The 21,059-nt window shown below is 62.1% G+C and overlaps 2 protein-coding genes across 2 annotated transcripts; both read left to right on the top strand.

Annotated features, from left to right (window-relative positions):
• Window positions 1-706: 706 nt before the first annotated feature.
• Window positions 707-16,483, top strand: SLC25A1 (solute carrier family 25 member 1). The gene is made up of 9 exons (XM_075167951.1): window positions 707-861; window positions 12,436-12,543; window positions 12,707-12,806; window positions 13,040-13,178; window positions 13,667-13,751; window positions 13,915-14,019; window positions 14,430-14,545; window positions 14,883-14,956; window positions 15,102-16,483. Exons 1-9 carry the CDS (start codon window positions 771-773, stop codon window positions 15,214-15,216), a joined length of 933 nt encoding a protein of 310 aa, XP_075024052.1. The 5' UTR covers window positions 707-770; the 3' UTR covers window positions 15,217-16,483.
• Window positions 16,484-16,937: 454 nt separating this feature from the next.
• On the top strand, window positions 16,938-20,403 carry LOC142090294 (somatomedin-B and thrombospondin type-1 domain-containing protein-like). Its single transcript, XM_075167948.1, has 6 exons — window positions 16,938-17,145; window positions 17,901-18,083; window positions 18,211-18,301; window positions 18,672-18,845; window positions 19,372-19,492; window positions 19,586-20,403. Exons 1-5 carry the CDS (start codon window positions 16,938-16,940, stop codon window positions 19,475-19,477), a joined length of 762 nt encoding a protein of 253 aa, XP_075024049.1. The 3' UTR covers window positions 19,478-19,492; window positions 19,586-20,403.
• The last annotated feature ends 656 nt before the right edge of the window (window positions 20,404-21,059 follow it).

Genomic DNA, 21,059 nt, shown 5'->3' with positions numbered 1-21,059 from the left:
GGGGAATTTATTATCTGACAAAAACCCAAAGTATCTGTGCACTCACGGGCAGTCTTTTAATTTGAGAACGTTTTGGTTTCTCTTCCGATTACAGCGTTAGGCGTTCCCATGTGATTACTACCCTGGGAGTTTCCTTGTCTCCCTTCCTCACTGACCAAAACATAAATGATTCAAGCAAAGGGTATGAGAGAAGCAAACCCACCCCTTTGACGTGCGCTCGGACCAGCAAAGGCCAAATCTACCCTCCTCCAAGAGCAGCGAGTGTCCTGTTGTGCAAATCTCACTGACCGACTGTTTTTGAGGGTGCGTTTTATAGCTAGTCCTGGCCTAAGCGTGCCCGGGGGCGTGCTGCTTGCTGCCGTGGTTGCTTGCTGCTGTTCAGAGGGGAGCAGGCAGCGTTAGCCAAGTCCCTGTGACTCACGCCTGTGTCCGGCCGCGCTGACATCTCTTCGTTGTACCCACGCGGGGGTTTTTTCCATAGGTTTCTGGGAGCAGGGTAAGAAATCGCCATTTTCGCACTTGCGGAGCTCAAGCCGGGCTCAAACCGAGCCGCGCCGCCCGTCGGCTGCTCGGCTCTGCCCCCCCCGGCCCCGTAGGAGACCGATCTCGGCAGGCCGAGGCGGGATGCTCCCCCCGCCGCGCCCCGCTCCGCCCCGCCCCGCGGCGTGAGGATGTGACGCCGCCGGGGCCGCCCCTCCGCGGGCGCGGCCCTGAAATACGGCCCCGGCCGCCGCCGCCGGGCAGCGCAGGAGCCGCGGCGCAGCGCGGCCATGCCCGCCCCCGCCGCGCCCCGCCGCCTGGCCGCCGCCGCCCCCGCCGGCAAGGCCAAGCTCACCCACCCCGGCAAGGCCATCCTGGCAGGTAAGCGCGTCCCCTCCCGCCCCCGGCCGCGGAGCTCCCTCCGGGTGGGGTCGCCCGGCCGCCGCTGCCAGCGTGGGCATCCGTGCTGGGCGGAGGCTGCCGTGACCCGCCCCGGGGGAGGCAGCGCGCTTCCCGCAGGTGCTCCGTTCCTGCCGCCCTGCCACTGCCACCCAGCCTGCTGGCATCGCCCGCTGCCCATCCCGCTCGGGCGTCCTCCCGCCGTGCGAGCCCGGCAGCCCCAGAGCCGGTCGGTAAAACGTCCCTGTCCCGCTGCATCCTGGCAGGCGTCAGCCCCAAGGGAGATGGCCCGCGGCGAACCGGGGTTTCCCTTTGCCAGCGGCAAAAGAGCTCCAGCAGATGCATCCCGAGCTTGGGCGTCAGCTCTCCGGGCACCCGCTGCGCCTGGCGGGGTCGCAGCGTCGCTGCGAGGCTGTTCCGGCAACCTGTGGCCTTGCTGGGAAGGTGGTGGTGTTCCCACCACGGTAGCGCAGGGTAAACACAGGGCTTGCGGCAGTCGCGTTGTTTAGCAGGGCAGATTTTCACGTTAGCAGGAGGGAGTTGAACTGATGGAAGAGGCAGCAGCAGGGAACCTCCTTATGCACCCCGTGAAGATGTTAAGGGAGAAAGCTGAAGCGGCAGCGCTCAGATCGTTCCTGCTCCAGCCGTGTCTTGTACACTGCTTTGATACAGCTCCTCTTACGGCTTCTTGGTCCCTCCTTTGTGTCTCAGCATCAATCCCTGTGGATCAGGGTGTGTTTTCCCATCCAGTTCTGACTATTTCCATGGGATCTAAATAGGCTCCAAGTGCAGCAGTAGCTGCAGAGTTAACACGCTTCCTCCTGCTTGTGGCTGGTTTGAGCTTTGAGCTGAATGGAGTCCAAGACAGTCGCAGGCTTGTTAAACTCCTTTGTGGCCGTTCCTTAGCTCTCTGGTTTCTCCTGCCACTCGCAGGACAATTCCCAGAGTGGAGATTAGTATCTTCCCTTTGAAATGAGCCATTGCAGCCTTGACAGGATTGGCATGTTTAGAGCTTTTGTGTTTTCCAGCCAATTCCCTCTCCTACGATTGTGCCTTTGTTCGTCTGTCCAACTCTGCTCCCCTCCAAGGGCAGAGCTCCAGCCTCCTGTAGCGGGGACCCGGGAGGAGCCAGGGCCTACCTGCCCTCCGGCTGGGCGCGGGGAGCCGAGCCCTTGCCGCTCCGGTTCTGCCCGCCAGCACTCGGCCTCCCGCTGCGCAGCTCCGGAGAACTGCCAGAGACAGCAACACTGCGGGAAATGGATGCAAGCGCTGGAGCATGCAAAAGGTGACGAGGCCTCCCAGTGTCACGTCGCCTGGAGGGGTCTGTGCCGTCACCAGGGCTGCCTGGCCAAAGGGCTGGGGCACGAGGAGGAGACAGCCGCAGCCAGACGAGAGGGTGCCTTCTCGTTCAAATGACACCTTCGGTGAGGCCAGGCTCCTCCAGAGCTCTCTGCTCCGCAGGGGCCTCAAGACTTGTGCTGCCACCCCCTCAAAGTGGATTGTTAGTTCAGGCCTCTTCTTATCCCATTTTATTTAGAGGTCTTTTAAACAGGATTTAATCCAAGCTTAGGATGGGAAAGACAGGCAGTTTGCTCCCCATCCAGCCTTCCCAGTCTTTCCCAACTCACTGCCTGTGTGCGGTGCATCAGGTTGTCACTGCCTGGGCCAGTGTACCAGGAGACTTTCATAGCCCTTGTGTAGGTCCGTAATCGTGGATCATCAGCTGTAGATGGCTTATCGGCATACTCTGGAAGAGGCTGCAGCAGACGTGTCCTGCTTTCCCCTGCCAGGAAAGTTGCCGTGGGTGTGCTTGGAAGCTGGTGTGTTGTAAAGGAAGGGATGTGGTGCTTGCGGCCTCTGCCAGGTGTCAGGTTGGGCAACGTAGCACAAAGCTGCACATGCCCCCACATGGAGGAGCCCTTCTGGGTCCATGTGAGGCTGCAGAGGTAGAAGAAGGACCCTAGTGAGATGCTAGTCTCCTCCTCGCACGCAGCAAATCAGAGTAATTGGTTAATGGGCAGAAGTCCAGCCAAGCCTCTGTGGCATCTAATTGTATTAGAGAACCACATAAATGGGAGAAAGCTGCTGTTAACTCCCCGCATCCCGGTCTGCTCAGCTCCCCAGCCCCTTGCTGGGGACACGCAGTGCCATTTATGGCTCGCTCTGCTGACTTTAAGGGGTTTGCTGATGCTTTCAGGGTTTCTCATCTGACATCTCTCTGCACAACAGGGGTGCATGCTCCAAAGCTCAACCTTTTGGAGAGCTGGAGGTGTTCAAGATGGACCATTCCTATTGTGCTGTGCTTCATCTGCCTTGTACTGGTGGAGTTAAATAAGCAGTCGTCATCCTGCCCTGGATGCATATCTGCTCCCAGACCCTGTGTGTCATTGAGATCCTCTGCCAGGGAGGCACAGCTCCCTCGCTTTGCCGAGACCTGAGCAGGCTGGGGCTGGCTCTTCTGAAGAGATGCAAGTGAAGCTCTGGCTGCCAAGAGCTCTTCTCCTTCGGTTGTCACAACAGACAAATGCAAAGTTAAAAATTAATTTGCTAATGGGCTCTCGTTTGTCCAAGCGGTTGTTGTGTGCCAGGGCAGCGCTTCACCTTGCTGTGACCACACAGGCTGTGCCGGTGCTGCGTGCGCCTGAGCCGGTTGGGTGGGTGTCGCTGCCAGGACTTGGTCTTGGGGGTGCTGCATACAGCCTGGGCTTCCAGAGAGGGCAGAGCTGGGTGGGTGTGGGTCCCTGCCGCTGTTCGACCCCTACACCCCCTTTGCAAGGGGAAGAGCCCCCCAGGCTCTGAACTGGTTGTACAAAGTGGGTTTGGGGGACCTGGCACTGGGTCAGAAGTGACATGGCTGTAGAACACTAAGGTTTGGCATAATGTGGCTTAGCTTAAACTTGGTTAAAAGATTGGTAAATATGCAGGCTTTATGCTGATATGGATATTCTCTGTGTCTTTCTAACTCATCTGCTGGCTCAGTTACCTGTTGTAAAGCTGGCATAATTTTCTTGTGAACTCATGAACTAGTTTGAGGGCCAGCTCGTGTCTCTTCTGCTGAGTAACAACCTGTTAGCAGGCAGACCCTGGAGTCCAGCCCTGTCTTCAGCCTCCCCACAGCCAGCTTTCAGCTTCTGTGCCGCGGTTTCCAAACCAACCCTTTAGCCCACCGGGCTCCTGTCCCTCCCGCCAGCCTCCTGCAGGGGTGGGTGCTGCTGGTTCACTGTGCAGCTCCCAGCGTGGGGCCATGCTGCAATGGCCAAGTGGGGAGCTCAAAATAAAAGTGGGGAGCTCAAAATAAAGACAGCAGGCGGTGAGGCAGGAGCGCTGACTGGAGAGCTGGCAGAGGTGGTCACCCCTGTGTTTCCCCGGAGGGCTCCTTGCTGGGTTTTCGGGCACCGCAGGGCTGTTAGGTCAGCTCGAGCCAGCCTGTGGTGGACTATTTAGAGCCCAGCGCAAACGGCCCTCACCATTTTGCAGGGAAATCCCCACTCCCCTGCTCTCCTCCTGAGAACTTTGCTCCTGCTTTGGTTAGCAGCGGCCATTTGATGAAAGGCTTTGCTTGCCCTGCCCAGAGCTAAGTACAGTCTTACTCTGGTTTTAGCCAGCTTTGAAGCCTGGGGTCTGCTCCCTCCCACAGAGAAGCTCCCAGCTGCTTTGCTCTTTGCATGGTACCTCTGCTCGCCCGGGGGCTGGGGCACAGTTGTTATTCCTGCCTACACCTAATCCTGCCTGGTAAGGGAGGTAGGACGCCTGGATGCTGTCCTATATGGTGCTTGATTTGGAAAGAGCTCGCAATGGTCATGGCTGTTGCTCTGATGTTTGCTACAGACATTGAGTACCGCTGGGAAATAGCAGTGACATGCACCAAGGTCGCAGGAGGAGCGTGGGCAGGAGAGAGAGGGACTCTGCAGGGAGAAAGAGAAGGGCCTGCAGGGTAGGGCATGAAGCGCGCGTTTAGCAGGGAGTTCAGGATCACATGAGAAACAAAGCAGTAATTAGAGCTTCAGTTTCCTCTTCTTTGTTAATCTCTTGATACGATCTTTTTTAGGAAATGCCGTACCTCCAGAGGAGAGGAGTCGGGGCCTGGGTGTGAAAGCTGCGACTTGCTTCTTGCAGAGCAGGACTGCTTTCCCAAAAGTCCCAAGGCCATCTGGGCTTCCAGGGCCATTGCCCTCCTGAGAGGGTGGGAGGGAGGTCGTGCTGCTGGGAATGGCCGTGGTTCGGCACTCTCCCTGGCTTTTAGGTGGATGCCTGGTGCTCACAGCAGAATAGGGGATGTTCCCCCCTTGATGCTGAGCTGGGGGAGCCGGCTGGTGGGCTGAACGTGGCCGTGGGGGAGGATTGGTGAAGGTGGAGGGAACCAGTCTTGCCAGGTCTGCTGGCCCTTGGTGCATCACGCCTGGCTGTGGTTTCCCCTGGGGTTGCCTCTTCTGGCTGTCGTCTGTTTGGGAGTGGGGCAAAAGGAGCACACTGGCCACGAGCGCGTCCTTGCCTGCCCGTGAGCCCTCGTGGAGTGCAGCTGCTGCGGAAACCTAGAGCAGCCCTAAGGCTTCTGGTGGGAGGAGGCTGGCAGCCCCAGGACTGGGGAAACCACATCGGGGTGCCCAGCTTCTTCCATCTGAATGCATTCTGTGTCAGCTGGGGTTAACCCCAGGCTTTAAAAAGTGAGTTTCTGGGATTTTCACATGCTTGATGCTCTGCTTGATATTCTGCAGGCGACCATTTTCTCTGGGTTGACATAAATGGTCGGAAGGAGCCATCCGTCTTCCTGGAGGCAATGAGCACTGCGAGCTGACAGCTCAGGGATGTTGCAGCGTCTCTCATCTCTGACGGCCTTGTGCAGTGCATGCCAATGCAGCCTCCCGGCTCCTGCCTGGGCGGTGGTGACCCTGTGCTTGTGCCCTGAGGCCTCAGGTCACCTCCTGACAGCAGGGGTTGATTTTTTTGCCGTCTCTTCTCTCTCCCTGTGCTCCAGTGCCTGGTACAGCAGTCATTCCCCTGTCCCCAGGGAAGCCGCAGTCCCGGCAGTGGCTCCTTCATCCAGCTACGGGGCTGTGCTGGGGCAGGCGTCCAGCAGCCCTGGGCTCTGACATCGGCTCCCTGTTGCCTGGCTTTAGAAAGATTTTTGGACACCTAAAAAGTAGGTGTCTGAAGTGGGGTGGGGGGTTGGCTGGGAGCCAGCTCACGGCGGCAGAGCCGGGGCCTCGGGGCGCGCAGGGCAGCGGGGAGAAGGTGAGTTGAGCCGCGACGGGGGACTGACGGTCCCCAAAGGTGGAGTCAGCACCGAAGGCAGATGATGCTGTGACTGCGAGCAAAGGGGAATGGCTTTTGCCATCATACTCACAGCCAAGCAGTTTAAAATATAATAATGATTTACTGCAATATTAGCCGATTGAGAAGTAAATGCAAAGAGGAGATGAATGAGTGGGTTGTGAAAGGATGGCCTGTTGAAACAGGACAGTTCCAGTAAGATTAGGGACGAATTACTCCATCCCATCTGCAGCATTATCTACAGTGCTGTTTGCACGGGGCTGTTTACCCACCCGATGGCACGGGGTACAGGGAGGTGCGTTTCATGTTTGTCGTTCTGTGTATCCCTGGTGAGGGGATCAGACTTTTGCCACCCTGGCTGTAGCGTGCTCCCGTGACGAAAGTGGCCACGTGTGTATTTACCGATGGACACGCTGAACCCCCGTGTCCCCCGCTGGCCTTGCCCCCATCAGATAGGAGACCTTCCAGCACCCCTGGCCCCAGCGCAGCCGATGGACGCTCTCAGAGAAGGGCTGGCCTCTCACAGGACATGTTTTTTCCCTTCTAACCAAAACGCGGGTAATCCTCTGGCAATCTGGTTTGGGGAGGCAGCTGTGCCATGCATGCAGCCCTCCCCAATCTCAGCGCTGTGTAAGACCTTTCCCCATGGAGCGGCCCCGTCTTGGTTTTCCCCAAGGACGGGGCTGCGGATGGGCGGTGAAGGGCTGTGCGCGGCAGGAGGAGGTGCCCAGGCGAGGGCTGCGGTGCCAGCCCTGCCGAAAGTCGGCTCTCCCAGAGAGCGGCGTCCCCAGTGAGGCTCCTCCAGCCAGGCTCTGCCCCTGAGCCTGTTTCACAAGATGGCCCGTGGTGGGACGCACGGGGAGGGTGGAGCCCGTTAAACCCGTTTCACCACTGCAGGCATGGTAGGATTTCTCCACTACCACCTTTAGCTGGGTTATGTTAATGGTGTGGCTCAAGAGCAGAGCAGTTGGCTGCCAAGAGGGGGTCGATCCACAGACAGAGAGGTCTGTGCTGCCGACGGGGCAGCACCTGGGCTGCAGGGAACGGTGATGAGCTGGAGGTGGATATTTCTGTCCCCTCCTGAATGTAGCACCCTGCTGATCTTTGATTATTTTTATTTATTTGGTTTTTCTCCCCCAGCTCTGAAGGCTACCTTGGCTAACGGGGAAGGGCACCGAGTCCCTTCGTGAGGGTAGGGACCGTAAGCAGGGCATCCAGGAGGCAGGCAGGATTGCCTGCTGTGCCCGCAGCGTGTGGTCCGAGTCTCGGCTGCTCAGCTCACCCCGTACACCTGCACCTTCTGCAAGTGGGCTGGGTGCCCTCCGAATGGGGGGGAGCGCGGGGGTCAGCTTTTGCTGGTGCTCTGGAGAGGAGCTGGAAGCCTGTTTGTGCCTTCCCACCGCCCTGAGCCGCGCAGCTGGCAGGAGGGGCAAGCTTCAGGCATGGGTCTTGTGAGAGCTCTGCTACTTTGCTTCCAGGGCCTTAGGAATAATTTCCTCTGGCCTGAAAGGATCTTGCCAAATCTGAAGTTAAAAGGAGCTTTTTGTATGGAAATCAGGTGCTTGTGTATCTGCATGTGAAATCACCCTTAAAATGGAGAGGCTGAAATTGCTCTCCAGGTGCTCACTTCTCATCAGAGCTGCACAGAGACCTGCTGCTCCGTCCGCAGGAGCAGGATGCTTTTGCAGGCGCAGTCACTTGCAGAAGTGGCAGAGGGCTGGTGCCACCTCCTGCCCCTCTGTGGCTCCCAAACAGGGCAATGAGTGTTTGCTGGGGCACTTGCCTCCGGCTAGGGGTTTGCAGGGGGTGGCAGTGCCAGCCCTGGCTGCGCAGCCTTGGTTTGTGTCTGCCCCCGCAGCTCTGCCCGTCTTCCCCATCGCAGCTGCATCCTCCTGCCCTCGGCACCCACCCTGTCCTGGGCGCCGGAGTTGGGGTCCCTGGGATGGGCTGGCCGAGGGGTGGCTGGTGGTGTCCCAGAAGCTGCTCGCTAATGGAGTTTGAAGTCATTAGCTGAACCTGCATGCGGCAATGCCATCACGTGCTGCGTGAGCGTTGCAGGGGCAGCACCCTCCCACTGTCCCCCAAAACCCTCTTCTCCTTCCTGCCAGCTCTCCCCAGCTGTGCCCAAGGGCTGCGGCCGTGTCCTCAAATAACTCTGCTGGCCCCCTCCACAAAGGAGAGCTAAATTTTTTCTGGGAAAACCATGCCAAGTGCCTGACAAACAGGTATTTTTCCCTTCTCTCCCTTCCTCGCTGGGCCTACGGGGTTGGGATTGCTGGCAGCCGGAGCTGCAGGCGAGGAGCCATTCCCGGTGCCGGGAGCGGGATCCCCCCACCGGCGGCACCTTCTCCGGGGCCAGGCAGAGCGACCTTCCCTGAAGGACGTCCTCTCTCCTCTGGCTCCGCTGCATCCAGCTAATAGCCGAGAGCCTTGGCTTGGCGTCTGGGCTGCCCCGCTTGGTCTTTCACCTCCTGAGCGCTCGCTGCCGGCTGTTTCTGCTGACTCCGCGGTGTTGCAAAAGCTGAAGCTGCCGGTTAAAGTCCGGGTAAACAGGTTGCAAAGCCCTGGCCGAGGGAGGGGGGGTTGGAAGGAGCTGCTGCTCGCGGGCAATGGGGTGATTTATTTGCATAGAATAAGATTTCCGCTGGAATGAAACGGCATGGGGAGAGGACGCTTGGCAGCAGAGTGGGATCTCTGATGGGTCTCGCTTCCAGGGAGGGAGGGGGCTGCAGGTGGACGGTTTGTGCCGCCCTGTCTCTCTGCAGGCAGAGGAAAAGAGGAAAAAATTGCCCCAAGATATGGAGTGTGTCTGGAGTCCCTGCTGGGTGCCCCTTCCCGTGGGATTTGGGGCCAGAGCAACACTGGAGGGCAGGGAGGGGACCTGGCAGCGCAGGCAGCACACGTCCCCGAGGAGGGCGAGGGAGAAGATCCTCCTCTGGGTGCGTTTCCATGAACAGACCTGTTCCCCTGCCCTGTGATTCCTGTGCGTGCAGCCGCCCGAGGAGTCTCGGAGCTGTGCAGTGGCAGGGCAGCCTTCGGGCCGGCTCCCCTCCCCTCATCTGTCCCCAGTGAGTGGTGACAGAGGTGATCGGGGCACTGGTGTCCAGCCATGCCCCTGCCACTCTGCACAAGCCCTGGGCTGTCCCCTGCCGCAGCTGGGGTGATGTGTGTGCTGCTGTGTGCCAGGGAGGCAGCTGCTCTCGCGGTGGCTCTGGGATGGGGACATCTTTTGCATCCAGCTCCCTAGTTTGCCGCGGGGAGCCAGCGCAGACACCCTACCCTGTTCCTCCTTCCTCGGCTGGGGCGGCCCCAGTGCCCCAGAGGCTGCCGGTTCCCAGGAGGGGCACGGTTCCCAGGTGGGGCACGCTGTCGCATTGCCGGGGCACTTCACAGGCTCCAGGATGCCTGTGGATGTGGCTTTGCCCGCAGGATGCCAGGCAGAGCCTCCCTGCCTCCCCCACATGGACAAACATCCTTAATCCTGGAGGCTGCCGAGGCCATGGGCAGGTTGCGGGAGGTGCGGCATCCCTCCCCGTGCCATTTGGTGCGGCTGCCCCTGGACTGGTGCTTGTCCCGGGTTTTTCCCTCCCAGGGGTGCTGGGGCAGCAGCTGGTGCTGGGGAACTGAGTGGGAACATTTATGGCTCTTAAAATGTCCAGCGCTCCAGGATTGCAGCACAAGGAGGTCGGAGGGAGCCTTGGCAGCACCTGGGGTGTTCGTGTTGCTGCGGTGGCAGCGGGGCTGGTGGCACGGCGGTGTGTGGCAGCACAAAGAGGTGCCAGCTGGTGCTGGGCTTTTCGGGGACCATTACACCCAGCTGAAGGATGCTGCTCCTCATCACACTGCTCACCAGGGACCCGTCAGCTGCTCCCGCAGGAGCTGTTTGGCTTTGCAGCAGAAATTACAGTGCTTGGCGAGCCCTGTGCCATGGGACCAGCAGTGTCTGCCACCTCTGACGGACATGCCAAGGACGGGAGAGGGTTGAGGGGCAGCAGGAGAGCTCTGGGGACCCTAGGGATGGTGGCTGTCCTCCTCTGGTGCCCTGGGTGAGAGCTGGCTACGGTGGCATGAGCCGGCCTTGCTGTGGCTGCCAGCAGCTTCCTCCCACGCTGCTGAAGCACGGGGTGCCACAGAGGCATAAAGGCCAGTGGTGGTCACCCATCACCACCTCCCAGGAGGTGCCCGCCTGGCCCGGGCTGAGCAGCTCTGGCCCCTCCTAGGAACGCAGGGGGGAACAAGGAGCCTTTGTGTCTTGCGGCAGAGCCGGGCTGGCCTCGCGCCCCGTCCCCAGCACCCCGTGAGGCCGGGATGTTGCCAGGCTGGGCTGGCGGGTCCTGCCCTGAGGATGGGGGACCGGCACTCAGTGCCATGGTGTCCCCAGCCCTGCCGTGCCTGCAGGAGGAGGGGGATACTCTTGGAGTACGGGGCTGGGCTTTTCCATCGTCCTGGGCCATGCTGAGCCCTGGCGCAGCTTCTTGGCTACCCCGGGGAGGATGAGCGCAGCCCGCTGCTTCTTGTGCCTGGAGGAAAAAAACCAGGATAAAGCTGTTTTAAGGTGGGTGTTGGGTGCTGCCCAGCTGCTGGAGGGAGTGCAGTGAGGCTGCTTTCCTTTCCCTCCAGAAGGACACGGCTGAGAGAAGGCAGCAGTGCCCCAGGGGATGCCAGCCTGCCCGCCGGGATGTCCCTGCGCTGGGTGAGCGGCTTTGCCGGTGGCACTCTGCGGGAGGGAGCTGGAGGCCACACCAGAGACATTAAGGGTCTCTCTTGTAAATTTGGAGGCCATACGGAAGAAATAAGACTATATGAGAAACTCCCCTGGTCCCAGGAGCTGGGGTCGCCTGCTGCTGTCACGGGGAGCTGCCGGGGTGTCCCCTATCAGCATCCCCTCTCAGGGTACTTTGGAGAGTGCCGATAAGCAGAGCTGTGTTCTGCCGCGTGGCATCGGGCCTGCGCTTGGCTGCAGAGCGGGATAACCCACCACTGCACCCAGCCCCTGCGCTGGCCCTTCCCACGACGGCAGCGCGTGCCCCCCTGGGCTGCGGCGGGGCTCTGCCGGAGAGGCTGCGTGCCGGGGGAGGCTGTGGCGGGAGCCGCAGAGCTGCTGAGTCACGCTGAGGACATGGAGGGGCTGGCGGAGGTGGTGTGGGAGAATGGGAGCTGGCAGCCGACCTGACCGTGCGCCATGCTGTGTCCTGCGGGCTGGTGCCCGAGTCGCCCTCCCTGGGCAAGGAGCCAGGAGACCCTCGGGGGCTGCTCTGGTGGGCTGGTGCCCAGCCCCGGCGGCAGCGTCCTGGGGCTCCCCAGCATTGCACGGTGCAACGCCCGGTCCCAGGGAGCCTGCCGGTCGGGGGCTTTGCCCCGGTGCCAGTTCGTGCCCTGGCCTGGGCTGCAGCGGGGTTTGCCCCTGCGAGGCCTGGGGGAGCCCGGCTCGGCCCTGCGCTTCCTCCCTGCACCGGCACAAAGAGCTCCCGCTGGTGGGTAGGACCCGGCTGCGCTTTGATGTAAGGAAACGAGCTGCACGGTTGTTAGCCGGCCAGCCGGGGGTGAGCCCAGCTCCCAGGGACCTCCAGCCCAGCCGGGGTCGGCTCTGCTGCCCCAAGGCAGCTCGTGGCAGGGCCGGCTGCAGGAGCCAAGGGGAGCCCAACCACCGAGAGCCGGTGTCACATCCTGCCGGGGTGCTGGTTCGTCCCCAGGCCGCGGCGGGGAAGGCTTCAGCCGGTGTAATCAGCGCCCAGCAGCTGCCGCTGCGTGAGCCCGGGGCGGCTGGACAGGCTTGATGATAATTGTGCTTCCGCACTGGCACAGCCGGGTCTGCAAATGGGCTCCTGCCGGTGCTGGGCAAGTGGTGCTGGGCCTCGTGCAGCGCTGTTGGCCTCCGTTGGTTTTATAAATCCCCGTGTTGGCAGCTCACTTGTGGGGTGCGGGGCTCCGTAGGGGGAGAGGTGCCTTTGAGGGGGAAATGCTGAAACGGCAGCCATGGCTGCGGTGTTTTGCCTGGTATTCCCAGCCCTTTGGCTCATCCCCTCGCCAGCTCTTGCCATGGCCAGGCGGTGATGCCTGTGCAGGGTGCCAGGTTGGCGCAGGGCCCTGCTGCCACGCCAAGTCCCCAGGGGTTTGGTGAGGACAGGGACACCGCATCCCAGCCCAGACCTGGCTGCCAGAGATCTCAGGCTCAGCCGTGATGGAGCCGGCAGCAGCCACGCGGCGCTGGACGGGCATGATCCCGGCACGGCGCACGGGCACGGCGCTGCTCCCGGCCCCAGCGTCCCCTCCTCTCCTGCCCAGGTGGCCTGGCCGGAGGGATCGAGATCTGCATCACATTCCCCACCGAGTATGTGAAGACGCAGCTGCAGCTGGACGAGAAGGCAAACCCTCCCCGCTACAAAGGCATCGGTGAGCGCGCGCCCAGTGCCCTGTCCCAACCCGCCGGCCGGGTTCAGAGGCTCCCGGGGAGCCTGTTTGGAGCTGGGGGGGGTGGTGAGCAGGGTTTGGTGGGGGTGGCAGAGTGGCCCCTCGACATGGCGGGTGACGGCGGTGCCACTGTGCTCTGCCGCAGGGGACTGCGTGAAGCAGACTGTCCGCGACCATGGCATCCGGGGGCTGTACCGGGGGCTCAGCTCGCTGGTGTACGGCTCCATCCCCAAGGCCGCTGTCAGGTAGGTGTCTGCCATGGAATGGGGGGACTTAGGGGGGACCCCCGGGCAGCAGCAAACAAGGGAGTGGGTTTGCCCTCGGTGTACCCAGCGGCACTTTGCCGAAGCCGGGTGCTTTCCCAGACGGGGAGGGTCCTCTCAGAGGGTGCGCGGCTGCTCCCGAAGACAGACCCAGAGCAAGCGGGTGCAGCCCCCTGGCTGGGTGCCTGGGGGTTGGCACGGTGGCTCCTTCGCAGGTTCGGGATGTTCGAGTTCCTCAGCAACCAGATGAGAGACGAGCAGGGGCGACTGGACAGCACGCGGGGCCTCATCTGCGGGCTGGGCGCCGGCGTGGCCGAGGCGGTGGTGGTGGTCTGCCCCATGGAGACCATAAAGGTGGGTGGGAGGCAGCCGCCAGTGTTCCCCTGCCCCGACACCCCTCCCTGGGCTGGGGAGGGAGGGAGTGAGAGCCAGGGACGCTGGCTTTCGGGGACCTGAGGGCCGTGTGGGTTTGCTCAGGCTGGTTTTGTAGGGGAGGAGCTGATGCTGGAAACCCCTATGGAGAGGTCAGGTCCGGCGGCCATGGCCCTTTCCCTGCTCTGGGGAAGAGCCCCCCCACCCAAGAGCCATCCCGTCACCCATTTTAGTGCTGTAAAACCCATGTGGTCGCTTCCAGAGGCAGTTTCCCAGGTTTTCCTCTGCAAAACGCGCTGCTGGCCGTGGGCGCAGGCTTCCCCCATGGTCTCACCCAGTGTTGCCTGGCCACGTGGGTCGGCTCAGATCTCGGGACCATCCCTGGAGCGAGGCGAGAGGTGGCCGGCACCATCTGGGGCCATGGCATCTCCCCTCGCCTCAGCCAGGACAAGCACATCGTCTCCCCGCAGGTGAAGTTTATCCATGACCAGTGCTCCCCCAAACCCAAATATCGTGGCTTCTTCCATGGCGTCCGGGAGATCGTTCGGGAACAGGGTGAGTCCCGGGGAAGTGGCACCCTGACCCCCTGGGTACTCCCACGCTGCGGGGACGGGGCGGGAGGTGGGGGATGGGTACAGGCTGGGACCGGTGGCCTGGGGAGCTTTTTTTCTGCCTGGGTGAGGCCGGTGCTCCCCTCCAACACCCTCTTTTGCTGCAGGGCTGAAGGGGACCTACCAGGGCTTAACCGCAACTGTTCTCAAGCAAGGATCAAACCAGGCCATCCGCTTCTTTGTCATGACCTCCCTCAAGAACTGGTACAAAGGTACGGTGCCCCTGTCCCCCCAGGCCACCCCAGCTGCGCCACTGGCTCCCCCAGCCCATCCTTGGGAGCTGGGCTTGGGCTTTCCATCAGCACACCCTCCGCTTCTCATGGCTCAGCCTCTCGTCATGGAGGAAGATGATAGCCAGGGCAGGGGGGCCGCAGCTCGTGGCTCAGGGTCCTGGTGCTGGAGCATCACCTTCATTCTCACCCTGAGCCCCTCAGTTATGTGTGGGCTCTGCGGGGCTGGTGCTGCCGGATGGCCCCCTCCAAACACCCTGGTCCCCAGCTTAGCACGGCACAAATCCTGACCACGAGCAGCCAGACCTGGGACCTTCCTTGCGGGCTCCCTCAGGGATTCTGTGCTTCATCCCCACATCACCACTCTGCCCTCAACCTCTCCTCTTTCTCAGGGGACGATCCCAACAAGGTCATCAACCCCTTCGTCACGGGGGTGTTTGGAGCCCTCGCCGGAGCTGCGAGCGTCTTTGGCAACACCCCCTTGGACGTGGTGAAGACCAGGATGCAGGTACGGCACCGGGGTACAGTGCAGGACCACCCTGCCTGCAGCGGGCTGGGGGGACCCGCTGTTTGGGAGCCATTTCATGCAGCCCCTGGGGCAGGCGCCCGATGCCAGGCGAGGTTTGGGAGATGCTTGGGGACGCTGCTCCCTCGCAGCCGAGCCGGGGCGGTGCTGGGAAGTGTTTGCACGGAGGTGGGGATGTCCCTGCCAGGTCTGGTGGCCCGCAGCAGCGAAGGGGGATCGGTTCCTCCTGGCGCACCCCCAGCTCTCTGCCTCCCCCCCGAAATCTCCCCCGGGTGCACCGCTGGCTCCGGCCTCTGACCCTGCTTTTCCCATCCCACAGGGGCTGGAAGCGCACAAGTACAAGAGCACCTGGGACTGCGCCTACCAGATCATGAAATACGAAGGGCCCCTGGCGTAAGCTCTGCGGCGGGGGTGGGCAAGGGGCGGCAGCGGGGTCAGCCCCTGTCGGGGGCATGGGGGGTGGCCAGGGGCAGGGAGGATGGATGGGGAAGGGGCTGCGAGTGCAACCCGGCCCCACGACTCCCTCTATCCCCGGCAGGTTTTACAAGGGCACGGTGCCTCGCCTGGGCCGCGTCTGCCTCGACGTGGCCATCGTCTTCGTCATCTACGACGAAGTGGTCAAGTTCCTCAACAAGGTGTGGAAAACGGACTGAGGGGGCCGGGCCGGGGCAGCCCCCGTCTCCCTGGCCCCGCGGGGCTGCAGCTGGAGAGCCGTGACCAAGCCCGCAGCTGCCCGCGGGCACTGCCCGGGGCCAACTCTGCCCCACGCGCACGCCCTCCCCCCAAACCCGGCCACCTTTATGTTTAGGAACAGGCTCTGGAGCAGGTTAAATTATCAGTTGTGTGCTGAAAGGAGCAGGGAGGGAGCAGTATCCCAGCATCCACACCCCCAGCATCCCAGTTATGCCCGCCCCGATCCCCTGGTGACACTTTCCCCTGGTCCTGCAAGGTTATCCAGGGTGAGGTGTCTCCCGGGATGGTGGCCCTGCGCCCCTGGGGCCTCCGGCAGCCAGGAGCTGCCAGCTGCCCAGGGGCCAGCACTTTTTGGGGGTGCTGAGAGCCCCCCAGAGCCATGTGGGTGCAATGGCCAAGCTGTGCGCCAGGCATCGCAGCTGGCGGAGGCTCTTGGGGCTGACAGCACTGGCTGGGAGGGATGCACCGGGTCTCCCAGTGGCTCCGAGGGGGCCCACCAGCCCTGCACCCCCCGGGATGGGAGGTCAGTGACCCGCCGGCACGGCCCCAGGCTCCCTCCTCCCTCCTCCCTGCCAGCACCGAGACCCCCCCGGGGTGCAGCATCCCGGCCCCCGGGTCCCGCTCAGCCCCAGGCTTCTGAGCAGGCGCTGCCCAAAATTGTTCATACAGCTAGGCCTTTAGTTCTCGCCGCGGGGCCAGGATTGGGGCGAGCCGGGTGCCCCCATCACTTGCCGTTTACAGTTGAGACACGTGCGCAAGCCGAGGCGGGGAGGCGCAGCCCTGCGCCGCAGACTTGGCCCCTCGGCCGGGGGGTGCAAACCCCTTCTTCTGCCACATTCCCCCCATCTGCCCTTACCTCGCTGCAACCCTGTAGGTAATCCTGTAGCTTTCGGAGCTTCACGCTGACCCACTAACACCCGTGGTCGTGGGGCCAGAGCTCTGCCCTGCCCTGCACCAGGCTCGGCCCCGCCGGATTTGTGCCAAACTTCCCGCAAAGGAGCCAGGGGGTCACGGGAGCCGGGGCTCGCCCCATCCCTCCTCCCTCCTGTCACCAGTGACAAACGCAGCCTTAACACGGGAGGGCGAAGGAGGAGAAGGAAAGCCCAGGCGTGGTTTACCTGCGGCTTTCTGCTCTGAAGCCAGTGAGGGTTGGGTTGGTTTTTTGTTTGTTTGTTTTTTATTATTCTGTTTTACATTCGCAATTTGAATAAAATCAGTCTGGCTTTAGCAGCTGCGTTGGCGTCCGAGCAGTGCTGAGCGGGTGGCGAGTGGCACCTGCGGTGCAGGTGGGGATTGGGGATGGGGTCCCCCATTGCGCCCCAGTCCCGCTGCCCTCCGAGGCCAAGCCGGCGCTCCCGGGGGAGCATCGGCTTCAACCCAGCAATGCCCCATCACAGCTGCTCCCGGGCAGCTCCAGGGTTGCATTTTCCCATGCACAGCATTTTATTAACCCATCCCGGTTAATTTTATTAATTCCTCGCCCCGGCCGCAGAGCGATAGAGCCGGGACAGCGTGGGTCGGTGGAGCAGAAGGGAACGGGCTTTGTCCCCCCGCCCAGCGCAGGGGCGGTGCGGCCGGGGCTCCAACCCTCACTGCTCACCCAGCGTTCACAGGCGCGGGTGGAAGCCGTCCCTCGGGGGGGGGGAAGCTGTCACTCGGTGGTTTGTGGGGACCTGGCGCCATGTGGAGCTTGCTGCTCTGTGGGGGCTGGCTGCTGGCTGCCGCCTACCTGGCAAGTGCCACAGGCGGCTGCTGGCACCAGTGCTGCCCGGGCAGGAACAACGCCTGCTGGGCCCCAGGTGCCCGCCGGGCTCGCTGCTACTGCGACTCATACTGCGAGAGGACGGGCGACTGCTGCGAGGACTACCACACCGCGTGCCGCCGCGCTGGTGAGCGTTGGGATGGGATGGCACCGGCTGGACCCCGTGCTGGGGGGAAGCCCCGGGGCTGGGGATGCCAGCCTGGGCTGCTGCTTTTGGTGGCAGGATGTGTCTGGGGATGCCAGCTGGGCTGGATTTGGAGCAATATCCCAATTTTCTGCTTTTTTCCATGCTGAACGCCTGGCTGCTCCCTGTGCAGTCAGAGAGCCCGCAGGGGTGGGTGGCCTCTGCTCTGCAGCTGAGAATAACAGGCTGGCAGTAGCGCTGGCATTGCAAGCCTCGGAGCCGTCAGTGTGGGACCTGGGTGGGATGAGCCCCTGCCGCTGCTGCGGGCGCTGCATTGCACGGGGACACGGGAACTGGGGCCGGGGGTGACAAACAGGGAGTGTGGGCTGGGGGGTGCATAGCCACCCAAACCCAGGCGGGCGCCGGCTGCGGCCCCCTGGACAATGGCAGCAGTCAGCCCTCCCTAATCTCCGGGATATCAGCGGGGTCCCAGCTCAGCGCGATGCAGAGCCGCGGCAGCGGCGCGGGGATAAAGGCCTGCGGAAGCGGTGCACAATGCCATCGCACCGGCGGCTGGCGGGGCAGCCTCTGCCTGGGGGGTCGGGGGAGAGGGGCCGGGGTCACCCTGCCCCTTCTCCTGCCTTCCCTCTCCCTCTCCCCTGTGCTGCATCTCCCCTGCTCTCCTCCTTCCATCTTTCACGCCATTGAAGCTCTCTTTTCCCTCCTCCGTCCCGCCCGCTCCCCTGGCCTGCCGGCAGCAGTGGGGTGCGCGGTGGGGCCCTGGGGGCCCTGGAGCGGGTGCAGCTCCCCGTGCGGGGTCGGCAGCAAGGCCCGCAGCCGCCAGGTCACCGTCCCGCCCCGGCATGGAGGGGAGCCCTGTCCCGACCTCAAGCAGCGCCGCGGCTGCCTGGGGGAGCACCCGACCTGCGGGACGGCCAAAGGTAACGTGGGTCCCACGGGATGCCCACCTCCCTCGTGTGTGACCGTCCCCTGGTGTTGCCATCCCTGCTGCCCATCCCGGGGTGTCTTTAACCGTCCGCGTGTCCCCCCCGGCTGCTTTTCTGCCAGAGGTGGCCAAGATACTACCGGACTCTTTCAGCCGGGACTTCAGGGATCCCTGGCGAAGAGCTGGGCTGCTGCTGCCGGAGGAGCCATCCGGGTAGGTGTGGGGCTGGGGCCCCTCTGCACCCCCCCCTGCCAGAGCCACGGCCCCTCCGCACCCCCGTACAAAGCCATGGTCCCTCTGCACCCCGTCCTGGAACCATGGCCCCTTTGCACCCTCCCTCCCAAAGCTGGGCCCTTCTGCAGCCGTGGCCCCTTTGTACCCCACCTGGAGCCATGGCCTCTGTGCACCCCCCCACCCCCCAAAACCATGGCCCCTTTGCACCCCCTCAGGGCCATTACCCCTCTCACCTCCCCAACCATGTCCCCTTTACACCCCCCCACCCATCGAGAGAATAGCACAACCTCTGCCCTACCCTCCAACCCCCATTTTCCCCCCTTTTCCCCCTATTTCTCCCCCTCTCCAGCTCCCCCCTCCCCAGTTACTGCGGCTATTTCCGTCTGATGCAAGTAGGGCCCCCCTGCCGCGGGCAGGCCTGGAGCCGTCGGCTGCACCGGGACAAGCGGGTGTGCGTCGAGTGTCGGGGGGACGCGTCCCACCGCCGGCCCCATTGCACTGGACACGGGCTGCAAGGAGCCAGGTAGGCGGTATTTTGGGGGGGGGACATCCCTTCGGAGGCGCAACGTGCCCTTAGGGCACGTTGCGCCTCCGAAGGGATGTCCCCCCCCCCCCATGGAGGAGCATCTCTCTGTGCCCCTAAGGCATTTTCCTTTGATATTCTTAATTATAAATATAATATTTATATCTCAAACTAATATTATATTATAATCTGCCAAATATTATAATATAGTATTATAATATGCCACAATATTGTAAGATAGTATTATAATATGCCACAATATTATAGGATAATATTATAATATACCATAATATTATAAGATAAAGCAATAATATGTACTATAAATCGGTAATATATAATATAAAAATAAATATATTTATATACAATAGAATATTTCAGTTGGAGGGGACCTACAATGATCATCTAGTCCAACTGCCAATATATGCTATTATATATATATGATTATATATATAACTATATATAATTTTTTAAAATTATATTTAATTATCCACGGCGCACCCTAGCTCTCACTGGCTTTCCCTTCCAGGACGTTTTGGGTGGCTGCCTCCGTGGCGGGGTGCCAGGGCTCATGGGTGCAGGAGGGTCTGCAGGAGGCTTGTGTCTGCCCCCCGCCAGCTCTCATCTTCGTGTAGCACCCCCCCGGGAAGGTGAGCTGAGCCTCCCCTTGCCACTGCTCCTCTCTGGGGAGGTGGGGAATGAAATAAAAACGTGGTGTCTTTTATAATTTCACCCTTCTGCAGGCTTGCTGCTCGCCCTTGGAGCTGACTCCCTGTGTTTTCCATTAAATATTTTGTTGAACAATGGGAAGAAAACGCTGCTTATAAAGATTAAAAAGCAGGGAATTGCTAAAGCATGGTGGTTAAGGGTGGAAGAACACCATGCTGAGGGTAAATCTGGGTGAGAAGATGATGCAGCGGTGACATGGGAGGACAATGCAGTGATGTCATGCTCAGCCATGACATCACCCTGTGCAACGAGCTGCCATTGGCGAGCGACACGAGGGTGGAGGTAGCATCCTCCCTCCGTGCGTTTGGGCCAGCCCGACCGCAGCGAGCTGTTGGGCGAGGCATGAAGGGGGGCTCAGCTGTGTGTGGTGGTTTGCAGAGAGAAATCAAACACAGGCACCCAAAGTCTGCATGTGGGCGAGGATGCTGGTGGGTGCCCGGGTCCAGCCGCAGGGCTCGGCAGCCCCCCCCGGAGGGAGTGGGGACAGGCTGGGCGATGCTGGGCTACGCTGGTACCATTCCCCACTCCTCCCCTGGCGTGACGTCACCTCGCTGGTGAGATCCCTGGTCCAGCCTTGGCCAGTGGTACCCGCAGCCGAGACACTGTGCCGGCAGCCTCGGCACCTGCCTGCACCCCCAACCCACCCCCGGGGTGACGTCACTCCCACCCCTGCCAGGCACAGCAGCGGGCGCTCGTCCCACAGAGAACACCTTTACTCAGACGCGGCCGCCTGCAGTGACTGGCGGTGCCCGAGCCGCACGCTGCCGCAGCCGAGACACCCAGGGAGCTGCGAGCCGATCAACACCCCCAGGGAAATGGAGCGGAGGGGCCAGAGGAGATGTGGGCGGCAGCGGAGGGCGGCCATGCCCGCACCATGAGCACCCATCCAAACCCTAGCCTCGGCGGGACGAGGCTCCCGCGGCAGGATGACGCTCCGTGCCGGGGCTGGCTCTTGCCAGGCTGGCCGAGGGCATGGAGGCAGGCAGCAGGCAGCCCGAGGTGGACACAGTCCCAGGTCTGGGAAAGGAGGTGGGAAGGAGAGGGCAGCTCATGGCACTGCCATCCCGGGCTCATCCCAGGGGATCCTGGCTGCAGGTGGGCAGCCAGTGCCCATCCCCGGGGGAGCGGGTTGTCCCTGTCCCCGCAGTGGGGACCATGGCCCTGGGCCTGTAGAGGACCGTTAGGTGCCCAGCTCCCCGTGGAGTTTGATGATTTCCAGGAGGAGCTTCTCCTTCTCCAGCAGGTTCTTCTCCTTCTGCAGCTCCAGGATCTCCATCTGCAGCTGGCTCTGCTTCTCCCACTGCGCCCCGGCCGTGCCGACACAGCCCCAAGGGCCGGGCTGCGACCTCTCCGGCACCAAAGGGCTGCCTGAGCGGAGCAGTGAAACCCGTTAGAGCTGGTGAGGGGACACGGAGCTGCGGGGAACCGCCTGCTCCTGCCCTTTCTCTCCCACCAGTGCCCCTGCCATCGCTGCGTGGCCCTCCCGGC

This window comes from Calonectris borealis, chromosome 18, assembly GCF_964195595.1.
Source record: "Calonectris borealis chromosome 18, bCalBor7.hap1.2, whole genome shotgun sequence".
In the NCBI taxonomy this organism is placed as follows: Eukaryota; Metazoa; Chordata; class Aves; order Procellariiformes; family Procellariidae; genus Calonectris; species Calonectris borealis.
Note: the sequence above shows the minus strand (reverse complement) of the source record. Positions and strands in the feature narration are given on the sequence as shown.

What these genes read in the sequence shown, in the direction of transcription:
- SLC25A1 (XM_075167951.1), top strand. Translation starts at nt 771, where the DNA reads ATGCCCGCCCCCGCCGCGCCCCGCCGCCTGGCCGCCGCCGCCCCCGCC. An exon ending in TCCCCGCTACAAAGGCATCG is followed by an intron (nt 12,544 to 12,706) that starts GTGAGCGCGCGC and finishes GCTCTGCCGCAG; the next exon opens with GGGACTGCGTGAAGCAGACT. An exon ending in AAATACGAAGGGCCCCTGGC is followed by an intron (nt 14,957 to 15,101) that starts GTAAGCTCTGCG and finishes TATCCCCGGCAG; the next exon opens with GTTTTACAAGGGCACGGTGC.
- LOC142090294 (XM_075167948.1), top strand. Translation starts at nt 16,938, where the DNA reads ATGTGGAGCTTGCTGCTCTGTGGGGGCTGGCTGCTGGCTGCCGCCTAC. An exon ending in CACCGCGTGCCGCCGCGCTG is followed by an intron (nt 17,146 to 17,900) that starts GTGAGCGTTGGG and finishes GCCTGCCGGCAG; the next exon opens with CAGTGGGGTGCGCGGTGGGG. An exon ending in CACGGGCTGCAAGGAGCCAG is followed by an intron (nt 18,846 to 19,371) that starts GTAGGCGGTATT and finishes TTTCCCTTCCAG; the next exon opens with GACGTTTTGGGTGGCTGCCT.